General features: G+C 40.9%; 2 protein-coding genes across 2 annotated transcripts in view; one reads left to right on the top strand and one right to left on the bottom strand.

The window, feature by feature from the left end:
• The window catches only part of LOC124152635 (D-beta-hydroxybutyrate dehydrogenase-like), a 39,146-nt gene extending 37,571 nt beyond the window's left edge, over positions 1-1,575 (bottom strand). Inside the window, exon 1 of the mRNA XM_046525627.2 lies at positions 1,454-1,575. The gene's annotated coding sequence lies outside the window, so the exon portion shown is untranslated. The remainder of the gene's footprint in view (positions 1-1,453) is intronic.
• On the top strand, positions 1,512-18,938 carry LOC124152636 (mannose-P-dolichol utilization defect 1 protein-like). The gene is made up of 5 exons (XM_046525628.2): positions 1,512-1,650; positions 4,068-4,133; positions 9,073-9,205; positions 15,114-15,318; positions 17,997-18,938. The coding sequence occupies exons 1-5, from the start codon at positions 1,545-1,547 to the stop codon at positions 18,222-18,224; spliced, it is 738 nt and encodes a 245-aa protein (XP_046381584.1). The 5' UTR covers positions 1,512-1,544; the 3' UTR covers positions 18,225-18,938.
• Positions 18,939-22,223: the final 3,285 nt, after the last annotated feature.

The raw sequence follows: 22,223 nt of genomic DNA, 5'->3' as shown, positions 1-22,223 counted from the left end.
GTTTATATATTTGTGCTCGACAATTCACGTTTAGTGAATTTATTTTCCTTTTCGATTATGCCCTTGTACCAATCGAATTAAAAAACAGGTAATATAAACTTAATATAACGTAACATAACCGTGATTACGGGCTTTTATTTTCCCACTGCAAATACAATGTCGGTGTTTACCGAGAGAAACAAGGGAGTTAACTGACTTTAAAAGTCCAGTTTCCCCTGGACTTTTCAAGTCCGTTAACTCCCCTGACTCGGGAAGATGTGGTCCCATGTCATAAAGGAATATGATCCTAAAAGAAAATATTATATGTACCCCCGAAAACAAGAAACCATATGACCCAAATGACCCAGTTATCATCTGCCAGTATTTTTGGGAGAGGATATATGGCACTATCTTGATAAATGAAATCTTCCGATGTTTGAGATCCTGGTTGTAAAAATAATAAGATAAAGGTTAAAATGGAAAACTACTATTTAGGAGAAAATAAGAACTTGTTTTATTTTCAGTGCACATTTACCATTACCATGTCGTCTCATTATATAAAAAATGCCCTGGATTTGAAAAGTTCCCATTTAATTAAACCGTCATGATTTCTCTAAAAGAAAACTAACAGAAGCAGTCCACATTCGCCGCCACAAGCCATCAATCAACAGAGATAAAGGCTATTTCATCCCATCCGTCTCACATGAACTCATTAAGCAATAATCACTACACCTACACAAAACTTATCCTCTTTACTTGGCTTCATGTCCGATTGGCTTCCACCTATGTGTTCTCTGTCCATCATGTTGTGACCGTATTATCCTTCTGTTGTCAACACTGACTCATGTTATCCCACTCATGTTAGTCTGTCTTACAGAACCTGATACAAATATATATCAAATACAGCCCATGCAAGTCTATAATGTTTGGCAAGTCTAGCTCACTGCAGTATCTGAAAATGAAGAGAGTCACTGGGCTCTTTTTTATTATATTTTTATTAAGATAACTGAACAACTGTTTTTTATGTACGATATGTTCATTTCAGAGACTAGATGTTAGTCTACACTCATGTATGCAATTGTTGTTACTGTTAATCCTCCACCTACAATAATATTCTGTACAATGTCCCTCATTCAGTTTTGCGTGACAACGGTATAGGGATCTATACCGAAACGTCGCCTTTACAGTATTAAAGAAGTTTTTATCCATAGATTGTGTCTACTTTGTCACCCGTCAACTTCTAAGTAATGCCTATCAAACAATAAATAGAAATGGTGTTGTTTGAAGCGTACGTATATAATCCCTAGCCCGTGAAAGACACACCAGATGTTCTACTCCACGCTTTAGCACACATTTACTTCCCATGTCCAATATCCGTGAATACATACTGACAGTGTAAATGGACATAATTTATGAATTGTTCACATGTACCTAACATCGCAAAATATGTAAATGCATATCTGAATGTACCTACCTGCTGAAAGTAGGTCAAGTAAGGAAAGCTAACTCTTATGAAGGGGCGGACAACTCTCAGCTCATTTCCGGAATAGTGGTCTGCTTTGAAAATGGTGAACTCTAGCATCATTCCGACTTTTCTTGTCAGTTGGGTTCAACTTATTGTACCACAGCCATGCTTCGACAAATTCTTCATCGACTTTGACTTTTTTGATGGTACGTTTCTCATTCTAAACGAATGGTGTCACATCTTCCCTGTGTAATGCGTCGACGCCACGGAACACATTTCAACGTGTCAATCAGCACCCATTGAATCAGAATGTTCAAAGTGCACATAGCACGCTATTCATGACTAGAAACCATGTTATTACTTTAAATATAGTTTGACAATATCCCGGTTAGACTTTTCACGTATGAAACCGCATTTTGTGATGTACGTTTTGCAAATGACATCGAGAACAAGCCATGGATATTTATTATTTCTTACTCTGAGCCTTGTTAATTGTTCTGTTAGGCATACAAGCAGATTATAAGACACAATACGCTCACAAAAGAACAGGTGTTATTACTAATCGTATTTGATTCGTCAAATAGTAAAGGGGCTGAGAGGCAGAATGGGTGAATTATAGAATCGGCTTACACATGCCTCTTCGATCTGTAGGGTTAGTTGTATATAGTTGTGTTATGGTAAGGATAGTCTGTCATACAGACCCTGAAACAAATAGGCCTATATCCAATACAACCCATGCAAGTCTAGAATATTTGGCAAGTCTAGATTACTGGGGTATCTGAAGTTGAAGAAAGTCCCTTGGCTGCTTTTTGTTATATTTTATAACTAATTTAACAACTGTTCCTGTAAAATGTATTCATTTTAGAGACTAGATGTTAGTCTAGGGTTAGGGTAGGTTACCCCACAAATCTAGCCTAAGCCAAAGACATATTTGAGTCTCTGCCTAAGCAACTGGCTCCTTGATGAAAAAAATAAGTGTCAAAGATATTCTGTGGGTCTTCAGCAGAATTAGTGTTCACTCCATGAGATTTTAATAAAATCCTCCATGTGTGATACATAGAGAACAGGCCCGTGGAGATCTGGGGTAGAATAGGTCTTCAGCAACCCATGCTTGCAGTAAAAGGCGACTGTGCTTGTCGTGAGAGGCGACTAACGGGATCGGGTGGTCAGGCTCACTGACTTGGTTGATGCCTGTCATTGTATCCCAATTGTGTGGATCGATGCTCATGATGTCAAACACTGGATTGTCTGGTTCTGACGTGATTATATACAGACCGCTGGAATATTGCTGGGTGTTGCATTAAACAACAAACATAACAAAATACACAAAGAACAAGTTGTTCCAAAAGGTATCTGATGAGTGAAAGTGGGATAGATACGTTTTGAAACAAGTTTTAAGATAAATGGTATCTGACAGGCACGAGTGCGGTAATCTGATTTTTGCATCTAATTGCTGCATATTTTGTGTATTCTCATGATCACAGTGAGTGAGTGAGTGAGGTTTTATGCTGCTTTTAGCAATATTCAAGCAATATCACAGCGGGGGACACCAGAAATGGGCTTCACACATTGTACCCACGTCGGGAATCGAACCCGGGTCTTCGGCGTGACAAGCGAAGGCTTTAACCACTAGGCTACCCGGCCACCCCGCATGATCACAGTGGCGCATTAATATACAGCGTTAGAAACTGGCGCTACTTCTTTCGTCCTTGCCATACTGCCCAATAGATATAGTATCAAAAGGACCAGTAGACATTGGCTCTTTTTAAGGGTTTTGCTATATGTTATCATTATAAGGATTTGTGTACTAAATCTGTTAGTTTCTATCACTGATTAATACATAACACAACAGTCATTTGTGATGTCTTCCGGTCTAGTGCTTACGACCCATACCTAGTGTGACCCTACACAAACATAGTTTCTGCCATATCTGTGGATTATCAAGGCGATGATGATAATGCAAACTAGACAAGACCAAACAATATTTATCAATATTCTAATACCAGAAAGTTCCTACACAGATGTATGTGAATTCGTCACGAATGGTATTGCATTGATTTGCTGTTGTGGTTTATCCACCACTTTTGTTGATTTTACTTATTGACCTTTGCCACTGACTTATTACATTTCTGGGGTCCACGTGATTGACCTATACACAGCTTTTTGTGTCATAATCACTGAGTACCTCCCCCTGCAGCCTGGGACGTGCCTTCTGTTGACAGGGGGGTATGTAGGAGGGCGTGGAGTCATCCCACCGATGACATACTTGCCTTTTCAGATTACTGACGGGGTTAATCTCTTTGGTCATGTGACCATGTGCACGTCATGGTGCAAACAGAAAGAATCCGGTGAAAAAATAATTGTGTTGAAAAGTCGTTTCCTGACAGTGCTTAAAGATCGAAAACAATTGGGGCAAGGGCAATTTAGGTGACAAGCCATGATTATATGGAGTATATAAATAAAAATACTTTTAGAATGTCAATTTAAGATGTTCTCTCAATCAGTAATTATTATTGATGTTAAATTATTATTGGTTACCAAGTTAATTTTTCAAAACAAATCTGAAATAACAAATGGTTCTGATCAATTCCTAACATGATATGCCTTTCTGTCTCTTTTCCAGCAACCTGTTTGAAGATTGTTGTAAGTAAAGGTCTGGGGTTTGCCATCATCGTTGGATCATTAATAGGTGAGACATTCTACTTGGATGTACAGGGATTCATCTTGGTCTGCTAGGCCCAGAGGAAACTTGGCACTAAATATCGGGGTCACTGGGGGACCACAGCACCAACAGCAAATAAAATACAGAGTGTGTGTGATGCCTAATGTGTATTGTAGATGGAGAGTCCCTTGTTTGAATCATAACATGATGTTTAAAGCGGCGTCAAAATAAACTCACTCTTGTCACTGCCCCAATAGGAATTCAGGATCACACATACTGTACAGATTCCTCCCTGCTGAAGTCAATCAGTTCATTGCTGGGCAATAGTCTTAACGATGTACGCAATAGGGCTGGGACGAGTCTGAATTTACTCCCCGGGTACCCGATACCCTATCACCCGACACTACCCGGGTCCCCAATGTAGGTCTTAAGTTGGATACAAAATGTCCAAATGAGAATTGCCCTGGCAAAAACTATTTAGATACACTCATAAAATGATCTGATTATGCATACACTGAAGGTGACAGAAGCTGTATCGGTAATCAAACATATAAAAGTCAGAAGGAATGCGAACATTTAGTGACTTGTGTAACCATGGAGTTTGACTGTTATGGTAATTACACAATATATCACGTGATTAACCATTGGTCCTGGTAGTCCTGTGGGTACCCAAGTACAGGTACGGGTACTCAGTACCCACCTGAGTACCCAAGTTACCCGTCCCAGCCCTACTGAGTACCCAAGTTACCCGTCCCAGCCCTACTGAGTACCCAAGTTACCCGTCCCAGCCCTACTGAGTACCCAAGTTACCCGTCCCAGCCCTACTGAGTACCCAAGATACCCGTCCCAGCCCTACTGAGTACCCAAGTTACCCGTCCTAGCACTACTGAGTACCCAAGTTACCCGTCCCAGCCCTACTGAGTACCCAAGTTACCCGTCCCAGCCCTACTGAGAACCAAAGGTACCTGTCCCAGCCCTACTGAGTACCCAAGTTACCCGTCCTAGCACTACTGAGTACCCTAGTTACCCGTCCCAGCCCTACTGGGTACCCAAGGTACCCGTCCCAGCCCTACTGAGAACCAAAGGTACCTGTCCCAGCCCTACTGAGTACCCAAGTTACCCGTCCCAGCCCTACTGAGTACCCAAGTTACCCGTCCCAGCCCTACTGAGTACCCAAGTTACCCGTCCTAGCCCTACTGAGTACCCAAGATACCCGTCCCAGCCCTACTGAGTACCCAAGTTACCCGTCCCAGCCCTTCTGAGTACCCAAGTTATCCGTCCCAGCCCTATTGAGTACCCAAGTGAACCATGCCAGCCCTACTGAGTACCCAAGGTACCCATCCAAGCCCTACTGAGTACCCAAGTTACCCGTCCCAGCCCTACTGAGTACCCAAGTTACCCGTCCCAGCACTACTGAGTACCCAAGTTACCCGTCCCAGCCCTACTGAGTACCCAAGATACCCGTCCCAGCCCTACTGAGTACTCAAGTTACCCGTCCCAGCCCTACTGAGTACCCAAGTTATCCGTCCCAGCCCTACTGAGTACCCAAGTGAACCATGCCAGCCCTACTGAGTACCCAAGGTACCCATCCAAGCCCTACTGAGTACCCAAGTTACCCGTCCCAGCCCTACTGAGTACCCAAGTTACCCGTCCCAGCCCTACTGAGTACCCAAGTTACCCGTCCCAGCCCTACTGAGAACCCAAGTTACCCGTCCCAGCCCTACTGAGTACCCAAGTTACCCATCCCAGCCCTACTGAGTACCTAGATACCCGTCCCAGCCCTACTGAGTACCCAAGTAACCCGTCCCAGCCCTACTGGGTCCCCAAGTTACCCGTCCCAGCCCTACTGAGTACCCAAGTTACCCATCCCAGCCCTACTGAAAACCCAAGGTACCTGTCCCAACCTTACTGAGTACCCAAGTTACCCGTCCTAGCCCTACTGAGAACCCAAGGTACCCGTCCCAGCCCTACTGAGTACCCAAGTTACCCGTCCCAGCTCTACTAAGAACCCAAGCTACACGTCCCAGCCCTACTGAGTACCCAAGTAACCCGTCCCAGCCCTACTGGGTCCCCAAGTTACCCGTCCCAGCCCTACTGAGTACCCAAGTTACCTGTCCCAGCTCTACTGAGAACCCAAGGTACCTGTCCCAGCCCTACTGAGTACACAGGTTACCCGTCCCAGCCCTACTGTCTCACTACTTTGTACATATATTGGTTTCATGATTATATTTTTGTTTTTTTAAGGGTTCAGGTCGGTTCATTTTCAGATTAAATGCCATTGAAAATGTCCATAGAATCTTTTTCAAATTAGGTATATCATGATAGAGAGGAATTTCCTATCACATGTTAATGTAATCATGGATATGTCCCCATGCCATTTGTCTCCACAAGATTCACATCTTCCCGAGGCCAGAGAGTTAACTGACTTTAAAAGTCCAGTTTCCACCCTTGCCAAACTAGGCTGGAATTACTTGGCTCGATCATAGCGCCACCAGTGGCTATTACGAGTTATGTCCTTTCTATGCCTCTCCTATTGACCAATCAGATTCAACCTCTCGTATCACTTGCATTTGCTTCAAACAAAACGGTTGCGCCCAGTCAAGACGATCTGATTGATAATCAAGATCAAAATTGTGATAAAGCGAGTCTTACATCGTGAAGTGCATCAAATCACATGAGCACCTTGATTAAAAGCATGAAAAGATTTAGAAAATATCTGTTGACAACGAGTTAGCGGTGCACATGCTTTGCAAATCCTGCAGTCGACCGAAATCTGCACGACACTTTACGAACCGGATTTCGATTTCGGTGCACGATTTTGATTGGACTATGCATAGACTCGTTAGTCCAGCCAAAATGTAACTCCATAATACCAGCCTAGTTCGGCAAGGGTGGAAACTGGACTTTTATAGTCAGTTAACTCACTTGCCTCGGGAAGATGCAAGATTCACTGATAGAATATACCGTATAGTGCACACCCAAGTATAATGCGCATCCCCCTCTAGCGGATACAGTATTTTGGAAACATTCTCTTTTTGAATATTATGCGCAGAAAAAAATTACGCCGTACCCCTTCAGTGAATTCCGGTAAAGGAACGGGTGATAAGAAACTTGGTCAGTACAATTTTGAAATTTGAGATAAAGAATCACCAGACAAGTTGATTTACCGTTTAAATTGTTTTTTTTGTTCTGCTAGGCATTGTTTTACATCCAGGGATTAAGATTACCATGTGTATTTTCTCGTAAAATAGCAGTCAGGTGTACATACGTGTTCTTGGAATCTACCGATGATTCGGTTGAAACTTACCCAATGATATAACTTTACAGGATTTTGATGATCGGGAAAAATTGTATCTGAAACAATTTTTTTATCAGGAATAATATATTCCAACATCTTGTTATTTTAGTTGCAGCTTTTACTAAATATATTTAAAAGAATAATAACCCTAAGCGTAGCTGTGTTTGTTATCTGCAGTGATATGTGGCGAGGTATAAACTCATATCGATCATGTACAGTCGAACCTCTTTGTCTTGAACTCCACTATCTCGAATGTTCCGATATCTCGACCCTATTCTCGGGTCCTGACTGCCTCGCTGTTTCTTGATCTGTGTGGATGTTCATGTCTTGTCTTGATTCGACCAATATCTCGAAAGCACCAACACCATCCCACTAGGTTCAAGATAAAGGGGTTTGACTGTATATCAGACTCGGAATGATTCATCAGAAATATTCATTGATGTGTGATTCCCATTTTAACCTAATTTAATATCCCTCCATTGTCCCTCACACATTGGTTTCTGTTCAAAGACCACATTGTTTCAAATCAGATGGTTGGAGGGGCGGTCGGGTAGCCTAGTGGTTAAAGCATTCGCTTGTCACGCCGAAGACCCGGGTTTGATTCCTGACATGGGTACAATATGTGAAGCCCAATTCTGTAGTCCCGCGCCGTGATATAGATGGAATATTGCTAAAAGCGGCGTAAAACTATAATTTTCACTCACTCACTCATATGGTTGACAGATTTTTTCCCCAAACCTTTGTGCCAATGGTGGTAATGAACAAAGTGTTTTATTTTTATCCCTGTATAAGCAGCGCATCTGCAAAAAATTTAAATATGCGCCCCAAGAAATCACCATTACCCAATTACCGTATTTGACGTAATAAGCGCCCACGGCGATATTTGCTAATATATTGGCTAGTGAACAAGCCCAATTAGCATCCCTTCCGATTGGTCAATGTACACAAGACTTATTCGCGTATAATACGCACTAGTGTGTTATTTGCACCCTTTATTATGGGCAATTAAATTCTGGAAAAATATATCGTACACAAACATTTCAGGCTGTCAGCATAAACCACAAAAAGAGCTCCCTATTCCCCCCACATACTGTAGTATTACCATGATAACAACGCTGTCCATCCTTACTGAATGTAATTTCAGGTGCTTACTGTATTTTAGTCGAAGGATGGTATCACATGCACGATCTCATGTGCAGTAGACCCGTGAAGATCCGGGGTAGAATAGGTCTTCAGCAACCCATGCTTGTCGTAAGAGGCGACTATGCAACTAATGGGATCAGGTGGTCAGGCTCGCTGACTTGGTTGATGCATGTCATCGCATCCCAATTGCGTAGATCAATGCTCATGATATTAATCACTGGATTGTCTGGTCCAGGCTAGATTATTTACAGACCACCCGTCATATACCTGTAATATTGCTGAGTGCGGCGTTAAACAACAAACAAACAACTACTTTGGGGTTTTCTCATATTCCAAGCTGTGATAGAACTCACTCACTCACTCACTCACTCACTCACTCACTCACGAAGTTTCAAAGTTCAACCCATTATTCTTAGTCACATTTGAATCACTTGTTTGTAGATAAATTGAAATAATGGTGCCTTTAAGATAGAAGTAAGAGAAAACATGATATTCTAGGTGTAAAATAAATCTTCATCTTTTCAGTCAAGGTGCCTCAGGTGGTGAAGATTCTGGGCGCCCGGAGTGGGGAGGGCATCAACCTGTATGCCATCACATGTGAGATAGTCGCCATATCGTCAACCTGGGCGTACGGATATGCACTGAAATTTCCATTCAGGTAAATTATGAGATCAAGTGAATACATGCATAGGTTTCTCGTCATGTAAATCATTGATTTCCATTTGGGTAGGGTGGCGGTGGCGTAGCCTAGTGGTTAAAGCGTTTGCTCGTCACGCCGAAGACCCGGGTTTCGATTTCCCACATGGGTACAATGTGTGAAGCCCATTTCTAATGTCCCCTTCCATGATATAGCTGGAATATGGCTAAAAGCAGCGTAAAACCATGCTCACTCACTCACTCACTCACTTGCATAAGTTTATTGCATTGACAGTTCAAGTGACTGTGTGCCACAACCCGATTAGTAAAAAATAACTTTTGTTATGTATATGAAATTTTTTATCGAGAAAACCTGTGGCGTTTGGCATTCGGATGAAATGAATAGCACATCCATAAAATATTTTGTTTGATAAATATTTATTGTAAAAAACCTTTGAAGATGGTCTTTCTCTGTGTTCTGCTTATGAAGGGAGTTTTGTTGTCATGAAAACATATTCCGTTTTCCATTGAATGACATCGAATCATGTTGCTCAGGTATTTTAGTCAGAGTGAGTGAGTGAGTGAGTATGGTTTAACGCCGCTTTTAGCAATATTCCAGCAATATCACGGCGGGGGACACCAGAAATGGGCTTCACACATTGTACCCATGTCGGGAATCGAACCCGGGTCTTCAGCGTGACGAGTGAACGCTTTAACCACTAGGCTACCCGACCGCCCCTATTTTAGTCAGAAAAGCACCAGAATGTTTTTTAACGATTTCAATAAGCTTTATTAGTTTTTAGATTTGCAGTTATTATTGAGTATTTGTTGCATGGAATATTTCACTTTTGAAACTTCCAGTCTGGGCTGTTCCTAACAAAACGTCAAAATCATTGCAAAAACATCCCATAATGTTCTGACAGCCATTATGTTATAGGTTGATATGTGGGCTGTTGACGTATTCATACACTTGGTTTATGTGTGAAAAGGCTTAAGTAAGAGGTGGAAATTTGAAACCTCATTTTAACCAAACAGAATAAAACATTCTTCAATGTCATGGTTGAACACTCAATAACACCCCATATCTGGGTAACCTCCCAATTGTCAGACATCCCATTTGTCAGACAGCTTCAACCAGGATTAGTCAAGTCTGGTTACTGTTACTGTAAGTCAAGCAATAGTTACCTGTTTACCTTCATTAAAGTGGAACAGTCCAGAAAACACACATTTGGAGGAATGTACAGGATAGGTTTATTATGTACTTTTAATCATCAAATCATACCAGAAATAACACTTTTTGAAGTATTCATTACATTATCACAAGACCCGTGAAGATCCGGGGTAGAATAGGTCTTCAGCAACCCATGCTTGCTGTAAAAGGTGACTATGTTTGTCGTAAAAGGCGACTAACGGGATCGGGTGGTCAGGCTCGCTGACTTGGTTGATGCATGTCATTGATCCCAATTGCATTGATCGATGCTCATGACATCAATCACTGGATTGTCTGGTCCAGACTCGATTATTTACAGACCGCCGTCATATAGCTGGAATACTGCTGAGTGCGGCGTTGAACAACAAACCAACCAACCAACCAACCAACCAACATTATCACAAAAGCCAATAACTTCTCAAGTGTGTGGTCTGGCCTCTGGTTCGATTCTTAGAGTAAGTGATCCCATCAAGGAATACTTGTGGGGTTCCTCTCCGAGACTCTATGTACTCTACTCAGGTTATGGAGAAGTTTACTCTATTTAATGTGTTCTTATTCTACCTAACATTGTATTTAACCTTGTTTCTTAATGTTCACTGAGTTTCCAACATTCTATATCATTGGAAAAACTTCCCTAAATCTTTGCTAATAAACACACGCAACCCCGACACAGATCATGTCTAAAAACGTAATGTTTATGTCCTTGATCATGTTGATGTCAATTGACTGTTAGCCATCCTCCTGAGGCAAGGGAGGTAACCGACCATAAAAGTACAGTTTCCACCCTTGCCGAACTAGGCTGGAATTATGGAGTTACATTTTGCGCTCCGAAATCGAAATCCGGTACGTAAAGTGTCATGCAGATTTCGATTGATCACAGGATTTGCAAAGCATGTGCACCGCTAACTCGTTGTCAACATATATTTTGTAAATCTTTTCATGTTTTTTATCAAGGTGCACACATGATTTGATGCACTTCACGATGTAAGACTCGTTTTATCACAATATATAGCTCTTGATTATCGATCAAATCGTCTTGACTGGGCGATGCAGTTTTGTTTGAAGCAAATGCAATTGATACGAGAGGTGGAATGTAATTGGTCCATAGGAGAGGCATAGAAGGGACATAACTCGTAATAGCCACTGGTGGCGCTACAATCGAGCCCAGGAATTCCAGCATTGTTCGGCAAGGGTGGAAACTGGACTTTTAAAGTCAGTTAACACTCTCGCCTCGGGAAGATGACTGTTAGCTGAATTCAACAGATTATTATTATGTGAACAACACAGTTCTAACACTATCTTCCCTACCTTCAAGATGTTTCCATGCCATCAAAATACAGAACCTAGCAAGAGTTGCAAATTTATCATGATATATGCAAGTGATTGATCATTGAAATGAAACCTCTCACATTATTTCCACCTGTTGTTACCATAGTCATGATAGTAACAGATGTACATTTGGATGATATTGATAGCAAGGTAAAACAGCAATATTCCCAATATTAATATTTTGTCTTATTTGTTCAGTCAGCCATACAGCTGTATAATGAACAATCCTGTTCATCATATTAATGGACGTCCTAACTTGATGCTATCTCCTCCAGCTGTTTCAAGATAGCTTTCAAATCTGAGAGTATTAATGATTTCTGGTCCTCTCAAAGTAAATAAAAGTAATTTGTCATGTTTATAGTAAACTATAAGATAGCTAGTCGATAAATGAAGAATGAAGCGTGGTTTATTTTATGATAAATCATTGTGTCAATGTCAATTCTGCAGATTCAAACTCGCAACTTGATGATATCATAATTTGGAAGATGTTATTTTTTAGAAGGAAGTGTCTTGTGAGTTGTTCCCCATAGATGTAGCTGGGCAACGTAGATAGCCGCAATGGCCGAACAATCGCTACCATAAGAGGGAGATATATGACAATCAGTATTGGGAGAAAAGGTACAGATAATTGATGTGAAAATTGTGAGAATGTGCTCAAAAAGACCAAATTTATCATTCATCATTAGACATTGCTGCGGGCGATTTCTATTCAAGGGGGTCATCATTAATTAAATAAGGGTAATATTTTATGAAGCGTCTTCTCTTTGCTAACATCCTTAAAGAGTGAGTAATATTGATATCTCATTATCATATAAGAAATAAATGACTCGTGGTCATTGTTTATCGTACAATAAAACACTTCAGGGAGAATATACCACTGGGGGGTGCACCCCTCATGGTTTATTCTCCCTGCCGTGTTTTATTGTACGATAAACCATGACTTGAGTTGTTTATTATCCCTAGCCCAACAAAGTTGGCGGAGGATATAGAAACGGGCTCCGTCCGTCCGTCCGTCCATCCGTCACGTTTCGTTTCCGGAGCATAACTCAGAAACCGTTTTTTCATCAAACTTTGCAGGTCTGTCAAGTACATGCTGGACTGGTGCCTTTTGCTATTTAGAAATTTTAGAAATTTTATTTTTTTACGTTTCCATGGCAACAAGATGAACTTATGTTCTGTGAGGGTAGAGTTCGTTTCCGGAGCATAACTAAAAAAACGTTCAATATTTTGTTTAGATTTAATTATGTCATAAATTCTGCAACAGGGGCGGGGGATATAGCCACGTGGCAAACTCTTGTTTCTTAACTACAGAGAGACAATGACTGTGTAGCACAGCAGCTAATTTCTGTTGCTGCATTCCATCACTTTCAAAAAGTCAGATGTTGACTGAGCTCCAAAGAAGCTGCGTATTTGTGTAAACTTCACAAGATATATTCATTCAGCATTTTTGTCACTATTTCTACAACTTGTCACCCAACATGACATGTTCATTTCCAAGAAGAAGACTTGTTGCCTTGATTTCCAAGAAATAATGTGTCATGTTGATTTCCATGAAATGACGTTGTTGAGTCAAAGCAGTGCAAACAGGTTTTGATGAAAATAATAATATTTCTATGGAGGGTTATGTTATCAATTCTTTTTAGAAACTATGTATTTTGTAACCATCATTTTGAATTAGTGAAGAATAAACGTAAATAGTCTTCAACTTGAGTAATAGTTGTCACATTTATCACTACCTGCGACCCCTATTAGGAACGTTCTAAGATTGCTGACCTATGTACCCATGTGTAAATACTCGTTCAAAAAGAGTACCAGTTTGAAACCATTCTGGCCGTCATGGTGGAATGGCAATACACCTCTTGTGTTTTGAAAATGGATTTAGTCCCACTGTAGATTACTTCTTATTTATAATTTGAAATTTATTAATTAAATTTTAAACAAGAGGTGTCTAAGCTTCAGTGGGACTACATCAAATTAAAAAACCCGGTAGGTTTAATGAGATTGTGTATTGTGACTATTGTCTGGCTCAGACTGGATTATTTACAGGCCATGTGGCTGGAATATTGCTGAGTGTGGTATTAAACAACATACAAACAAACAAACATGGGTGAGGAAAGCCACCATTACAATTTCTATGTGTCTCCTGATTGAATGTGACCCGTGAAGATTCCGGGGTAGAATAGGTCTTCAGCAACCCATGCTTGCCGTAAAAGGTGACTATGCTTGTCGTAAAAGGCGACTAACGGGATTGGGTGGTCAGGCTCGCTGACTTGTTTGATACATGTCATCGATCCCAATTGCGTGGATCGATGCTCATGATATCAATCAATGGATTGTCTGGTCTAGACTCGATTATTTACAGACCGCCGTCATATAGCTGGAATATTGTTGAGTGCGGCGTTAAACATCAAACCAACCAACCAACCTGATTAAATGTCCACATGCTTGGTAGTGTAAAGTATACTCAATGGCTCAATAACTTGCCTTGATCCTAGTTTTGATTTTTTAAATTGTTTTCAAAAAATAAAAATTGCTTGTGGTAATAGGTGACTAAATGGGTTGGTTGCTCAGCATGGCCTGGTTTCTTCCGTCCCATTGCACCCTGATGGCGTGGGACGTCGGTCATAATATCAATCATTTGATACAAGCTGGCATTGTTTAGATCAAATATTGCAGTTGTAAACATCAAACAAAGTATGTCTCTCCCCCGATCACATGTGCCATCCTGATTCTCAGATGCTGATGTTCTATCTGTTCCAGTGTGTCTCTCCCCCGATCACATGTGACATCCTGATTCTCAGATGCTGATGTTCCATCTGTTCCAGTGTGTCTCTCCCCCGATCACATGTGTGTCTCTCCCCCGATCACATGTGACATCCTGATTCTCAGATGCTGATGTTCCATCTGTTCCAGTGTGTCTCTCCCCCGATCACATGTGCCATCCTGATTCTCAGATGCTGATGTTCTATCTGTTCCAGTGTGTCTCTCCCCCGATCACATGTGACATCCTGATTCTCAGATGCTGATGTTCTATCTGTTCCAGTGTGTCTCTCCCCCGATCACATGTGCCATCCTGATTCTCAGATGCTGATGTTCCATCTGTTCCAGTGTGTCTCTCCCCCGATCACATGTGCCATCCTGATTCTCAGATGCTGATGTTCCATCTGTTCCAGTGTGTCTCTCCCCCGATCACATGTGACATCCTGATTCTCAGATGCTGATGTTCTATCTGTTCCAGTGTGTCTCTCCCCCGATCACATGTGTGTCTCTCCCCCGATCACATGTGACATCCTGATTCTCAGATGCTGATGTTCTATCTGTTCCAGTGTGTCTCTCCCCCGATCACATGTGCCATCCTGATTCTCAGATGCTGATGTTCTATCTGTTCCAGTGCCTATGGGGAGGCGGTGTTCCTGGGGTTCCAGACGGTGCTTATTGCCATGCTAGTACTATTCTACAGCGGCAATACACCAATGGCGATCATCTACGTCACAGTGTACTCCTTCAGCATGATGTTCCTCCTGTCTCCCATGGCGCCAATGTCGTTACTGTCGATGCTGCAAGCTGGCAACTCCCTTGTTATTGCCATTAGCAAGGTGATGATAGTTAACAGTTCATTATTTAAAGTAATATTGGGGGAAGTGAAAAACACATCACTGACAGAAAAGTGGATTCCATTGCTTTATTTGCCTGTTTACATTCCCCTGTCTGCCTGTTTACATTCCTTTACTTGCCTGTTTATATTCCACTGCCTGTTTTCATTTCTTTACTTGCCTGTTTACATTCCCCTGTCTGCCTTTTTACATTCCTTTACTTTCCTGTTTACATTCCCCTGTCTGCCTGTATACATTCCCCTGTCTGCCTGTTTACATTCCTTTACTTGCCTGTTTACATTCCCCTGTCTGCCTGTTTACATTCCTTTACTTGCCTGTTTACATTCCTTTACTTGCCTGTTTACATTCCTTTACTTGCCTGTTTACATTCCTTTACTTGCCTGTTTACATTCCCCTGCCTGCCTGTTTACATTCCTTTACTTGCCTGTTTACATTCCTTTATTTGCCTGTTTACATTCCTTTACTTGCCTGTTTACATTCCTTTACTTGCCTGTTTACATTCCTTTACTTGCCTGTTTACATTCCCCTGTCTGCCTGTTTACATTGCTTTATTTGCCTGTTTACATTCCTTTACTTGCCTGTTTACATTCCTTTACTTGCCTGTTTACATTCCTTTACTTGCCTGTTTACATTCCCCTGCCTGCCTGTTTACATTCCTTTACTTGCCTGTTTACATTCCCCTGTCTGCCTGTTTACATTCCTTTACTTGCCTGTTTACATTCCTTTACTTGCCTGTTTACATTCCTTTACTTGCCTGTTTACATTCCTTTACTTGCCTGTTTACATTCCCCTGCCTGCCTGTTTACATTCCTTTACTTGCCTGTTTACATTCCTTTATTTGCCTGTTTACATTCCTTTACTTGCCTGTTTACATTCCTTTACTTGCCTGTTTACATTCCTTTACTTGCCTGTTTACATTCCCCTGTCTGCCTGTTTACATTGCTTTATTTGCCTGTTTACATTCCTTTACTTGCCTGTTTACATTCCTTTACTTGCCTGTTTACATTCCTTTACTTGCCTGTTTACATTCCCCTGCCTGCCTGTTTACATTCCTTTACTTGCCTGTTTACATTCCTTTACTTGCCTGTTTACATTCCCCTGCCTGCCTGTTTACATTCCTTTACTTGCCTGTTTACATTCCCCTGCCTGCCTGTTTACATTCCTTTACTTGCCTGTTTACATTCCCCTGCCTGCCTGTTTAGATGCCTGTTTTTAACCTTTTTGAGGTTGAATGATCAGAAAACACATTCAGACTTTCACTTTCGTAATCTCATAAGCGATTTCTGATTGGTCGGATGAAAAGTTGTTCTACATGACCTGTAATGGGATGTCCTCAGATCTGTGCTTGGTGATAGTGAGCATTAAGATCTGATTTTTATGAGATTTTGGATTGTCTGAGTGTGGTATTGTGCAACATACAAGCAAACAAGCAAACATGGGTCAGGAAAACCACCATTCTACCATGAATTTGGAATTTACTCGATTCTGATTGGTCAATCAGAGGCTATTAAATCACAATAAATCCCCCCTGATTGAAACAGCTGGTTTGACGACCGCATCACCGCGGAAGCTGATATTCACAGAATAGTACTTTTTTCAGTCATTGTCGGTAGGCATATTTAAATAATTATATCTACAATTACAGGTTACAAAATGCACAGGTGCGGTTACTACAATATTCAAAGGATGTGTGGCAATGCATTTCGTGCAGAAAACACGACAGAAATCTACAAAGGGAATGTATTTACGTTTTGGAGACAACAAAGACCATGGAATTGTGGCGCTTTTCTACATACGACTGTGACGTCATATCTTTTGCATCACAATGAGCGATATGACGTCATAATGGTGACGTGCGATGTAGAGCAAAAGCCTTGCAAAGCTTGCTTTGTTTTCTTTAGGGATGCCCACCTCATGTTAGCTTACCAAGTTGTCGTGCTTATATGCTTTCAATGCCTGTCATATGTTCGAGTGAAGTATTACAGTGTAAACAAACTGCTTGAGTATATACAGCGCCATATTTTGTTCGGTGATTCCTTAATTCAGATCGATAACCCACTCAAAACACTGGACTCAACCCATGCCGCTTCACTCAGTATATTTGCTAACACCAAAGAGTTCGCGTTTTATTTAGTCATGGTAGAATGGAGATAAACATACTGTGTTTTCAATGTAATGCTAGGTTACCTGTAGATTTAACCACGCTAAATTTAACATTTAAAACCTCATGCTGCGCGTTCGGTTCCAAATTCAATTTAGCCCGGTTATATCTACAGGTAACGTAGCTCTACATTGAAAACACACTATGTTTATCTCCTAATTACACAACAATCAGCCATTCTATAATGAGCCCAGTGAAGATACTGGTTAGAAAAGGTTTTCAGCAACCCATGTTTGTCGTACGAGGCGACTAATGGGATCGGGTGGCCAGGCTCGCTGACTTGCTTAATGCATGTCATTGTATCCCCATTGCGTGGATTGATGCTCATGACATCAATCACTGTATTGTCTGATCCAGACTCGATTATTTACAGACCGCCGTCATGTAACTGGAATATTGCTGAGTGTGGCGTTAAACAAACAAACAAACAAACAAACATTTTACAATGGCCTCACATGTCCAAGATCCAGTGTACTTATAACGTGTACCTTTGTTGCAGATTATACAAGCGTCAGCGAACTATCGTAACAGCAGTACGGGGCAGTTGTCGCTTGTTACGGTCACCTTGCTGTTCCTGGGCGCGGTGGCTCGCATCTTTACCTCCATTCAAGAGACAGGGGATGCCCTGGTTATCTTCTCCTATGTTGTGTCCAGTCTATTTAACGGGATCATCTTAGCACAGATACTCTACTACTGGAATGCTAAACCCAAACAGAAGATGCAGTAGGGGACGTCCTAGACATCCAAGGAGTTGTATTTTGTCTGAAATTTAACACATTTTTTTCTAAGTTTAGGAAAGTAATATTTGGGCATGAGTACGATGATGTCAAAAGGCTGAAGAAATAACAAAGATATACAAATTTTCAAGGGTGATATGAGGTAAATTTCCTTAAGAATAACACTTGAAATAAAGCCGTGAAAAAAATAAGTGGTTTTAAACATACAGTCACCTATGGTTATAATGAACTCGCTTATAACGAACTGTATTTGCTGTAGTTATGCTGTATATGTGCTTATAACGAACTACGGTTATAACGAACTAAAATTAGAAGTCCCTTTGAGTTCGTTATAACCGAGGTTTACTGTATTTCTAGTTTGTCAGAGCATGTTTAATTAATTTTTTTGTCATTTCTTTTTTAGATTTGTGTTTTTTCTATAACACGAGAACTAAATTGGCCTGGCCTTACAAAATACCAACATTAAGTTTTGTTAGGTCACAGTGAATTTATGATGTTGATATTAATATCTATAGAAGCAGTCTACATATTTTTATAGAACTATTTTTATTATACTATAAGAAGTTTTAAACAGGTCGGGAGCACGGGTGGCCCAGTTGTTTAAGGCGCCGCGATTCTCTGTGCAGAGTTGCGTTCCTTGGGCACGCCAGAAACCTATGATTGTGGGTTCGAATCCCGGTTCGCCCCGATTATGTTTCAAGGTTTGTCAGCACCATACCCATGCTCGTGGGTTTCACCGAAGTGGTAAACGTCAGAGACCTGCATCACTTCGGGCTTTCCTCCCACATTAAGCTGACAGCCACGATATAACTGGAATAATGTTAAAAGCGGCGTTTAACCCAACTCATTCACTTAAACAGGTCTTAATTTGAGAAACTTTTCAACAGGGAGCCAGCACCATAGGCATGGTAAAGATGGATGATGGTTATGTTTTATTGTCTGAACATTTAATGTCACTGGTGTTTAATAGAGGTATTTGACTGAACAGTAGTCATGGCTGTCCGACACAACACTCCTGTAGAGCTGGCTGTGTTGAGTGTAGGCTTGGGTCATTGTGCTGAGAATTGTGCTGGCCATGTTAGACTTGGTTGATGCATGTCATTGATCCCAAGTGCGTGGATCGATGCTCATGATATCAATCACAGGATTGTCTGGTCCAGACTGGATTATTTACAGACCGCTGTCATATAGCTGGAATATTGCTGAGTGCAGCGTATAACAACATACCAACCAACCAATCTGGCCATGTTCGTGTAACTGTCAGCTTTAACAGGTATCAGATTGTCTGTGGGTAATACATTGATAAAAACATCAACATGAAACAGATGTTTAGTCAACATGGTCAATATGTAATGGTTTTGAATACTTTATTTTAGAATCTGTGCTTTTAATTTTGTGAATATCAGCACTTCCAAATTATGGATTTGACACTTTTAATTTCTTGCAACTGGTTAACTTACAGGGTATTGAGCTATCAAGGAATCATTCCGGAACATCTCCAAATTTGTAGGACCATGGTTTAGTGAAATATATCATGATTGTCTGTAATCAGTAACAAGATCTGTGTCTCCAAAATAGAAAAGTATTGATGTTTTTTTACGCTCACCAAAGAATAATGATGACCTCATTATGGAACTGATCACAAGAGTAAATATGTTCACTTGTCATCGGAATATGTGCTGGAACGGCAAGACACAAGCCATGTCCTTCTTGAGGGGGTAACTCTACCTCTGCTCTTAAATCAGCTTCATCTTTTACAACGAACATCCTCTGCTCAAGTAGGAGAATTTCTGTCCTTGGATTCATTTATTTAGTCAGAAGTTTTCCTGTTCAGAGTGTTCAGTAATCAGCGTGTACATGTGTGCAGTGCTCACAACTGCCAAGGGGACCAATGAACCCTGTTCTGTTTATTTTGTATCAGTATTCTTATGTGTTCACTCAGTCATCTGTGTGTACAGTACTCTGATGTGTAGTGACAATTAATCATCAGTATTTATATTCTTTATTGATTGAGAAAGACTTGCTCCATGACTGACTGACTGTTTAATGTTCTTGTGGGTGTGGCCAGAAGTTATTATGACAAAATGTTTTGCCTCAGATTTTACAAAAACAAAAACAAAAATCATCGTTGAAAAAGAATATAAAAACCTGAAATCTATCCCTCTCCGTACAGAGAAAAATACTTGTAGAAGCAGGGTTGACCGAAAATTATCCTCTTGCAAACTAGATTATGAGAAGCCCACTGACAGAATATTAAATGGTTACCCACCCAGGTGGAGTTGGGCTCACCAGTGTTGGAGGCCACCACTTGCAACAAGTCGGGCAAAGCAGTCTACTTGTACTTAAGAAAGGTGTACACTACGGTTGCTGTGTGACATCAAATGTTAACATTCCTAAACTTACCAAAAGAGGTTTGCCTGGTCCACAGTGGATTATTTGCAAGCTGTCATGATAAGTCTTGAACATTGCAGACTGCAGCAGCCATTCACATTCATGATGACAATACTCATCAATACATACATCTTCCCCAGGCAAGGGAGTTAACAGACTGTATAAGTACAGTACACCCTTGCCGAACTAGACAGGGATTTCTGGGTTCGATTGTAGCACTCTGTTGTTATTTTCTGCTTGGAGCAGTGAAGTTTGCTCCAAGAAAAAATGTATCATGTGAGAAATTTGAAGATGTCCCAGGCTAGATAAGTTTCATTATATCTGGGTACTGTTCTGAATAGACATGTCTTCTCATCTTCCCAAGGCGAAGGAGTTAACTGACTGTAAAAATCCAGGTTCGGCGAGTCATGTCCCTCCTATTGACCAATCAGATTCCATCTCTCATGTCACTTGCATTTGCTTCAAACAATATGGTGATGCCCAGTCAAGACGATCTGATCGATAATCAGAATCTGTATTTTGATAAAATGGGTCTCTCTTTGCAAAGTGCATCAAATCATGTGAGCACCTTGATTAAAAAGATGAAAATATTTGGAAAATATCGGTTGGTGGTACACATGCTTTGCAAATCCTGCAGTTGACCTGAATATGCACAGCGGTTTGCAAACTGGGTGTCGATTTCGTTACATGATTTTGATTGGACTATGCATAGACTCATTAGTCCAGCCAAAATATAAATCCATAATTACTGCCTAGTTCGGCAAGGATGGAAACTGGACTTTTATTGTCAGTTAACTCCCTTGCCTTAGGAAGCTGCAATACATATTGCTCTTTGAATACAAGCCCAAACCATCTGGAATACAACCAGTAAATATTATGTCTCATGAGCCATAATCATATTTTCTTGCTGTGAGATTGTGGGAGTGCATTTTCTTCTAGTTCTCTTGAAGAGAAATGAAGGGTCTGTGAGATGAGAGGTGTCCTGTCAAATTAAAAGATTTGATTTTAATAATGAAATTACTAAAACTTCCCCAAATGACGGGATAATATATTAACCCAGGTATAAAGACGGAATAGGGGGAAGTTTTGCTGAATTTCCTCAAAAAGAGGACCAGGGGGTTGTCTCCTTGTCTCGAGGATTCTCACAAATGACATGTTTTTTCAGGTTTTGATTGATTTCAATAAAGTCTTCAAATTTTGTTGGTGTTTTGTGGTGTGTTATCTTAGTCACTTTGACCTTATTGATTCATTAGAAATGTGAAATTGTGACAACCAATTTGTCATCATCAAAATGATTAGCATCATCGTGGTCAAGGTCTGAAGGGTCAAGATCATGTGTCATACCTTATAGTGTCCTTTTGGTGTGTGCGTGTGTGCGTGTGTGCGTGTGTACGTGTGTGCGCTTGCATGGTATTCTAGTACTAGTCCGGACTAAAGCTGATATTAAAGTGCTCGCCCACTACCATGCTGCAGTTTAAAATGAATACCCTACACAGTATAGCCACTCCAAGTCGACGAGTCCTTGTTTTAGCCCTTTAATGCGGAGTGTCAGACAGGGTACTCACAAGTACCATCTTTTAACGTCTTTTGGTATGACG

This window comes from Haliotis rufescens, unplaced genomic scaffold (genome assembly GCF_023055435.1).
Source record: "Haliotis rufescens isolate VD_foot unplaced genomic scaffold, xgHalRufe1.0.p SCAF_25, whole genome shotgun sequence".
NCBI lineage: Eukaryota > Metazoa > Mollusca > Gastropoda > Lepetellida > Haliotidae > Haliotis > Haliotis rufescens.
The sequence above is the reverse complement of the archived record's forward strand: the minus strand, read 5'-3'. Positions and strand labels throughout refer to the sequence as shown.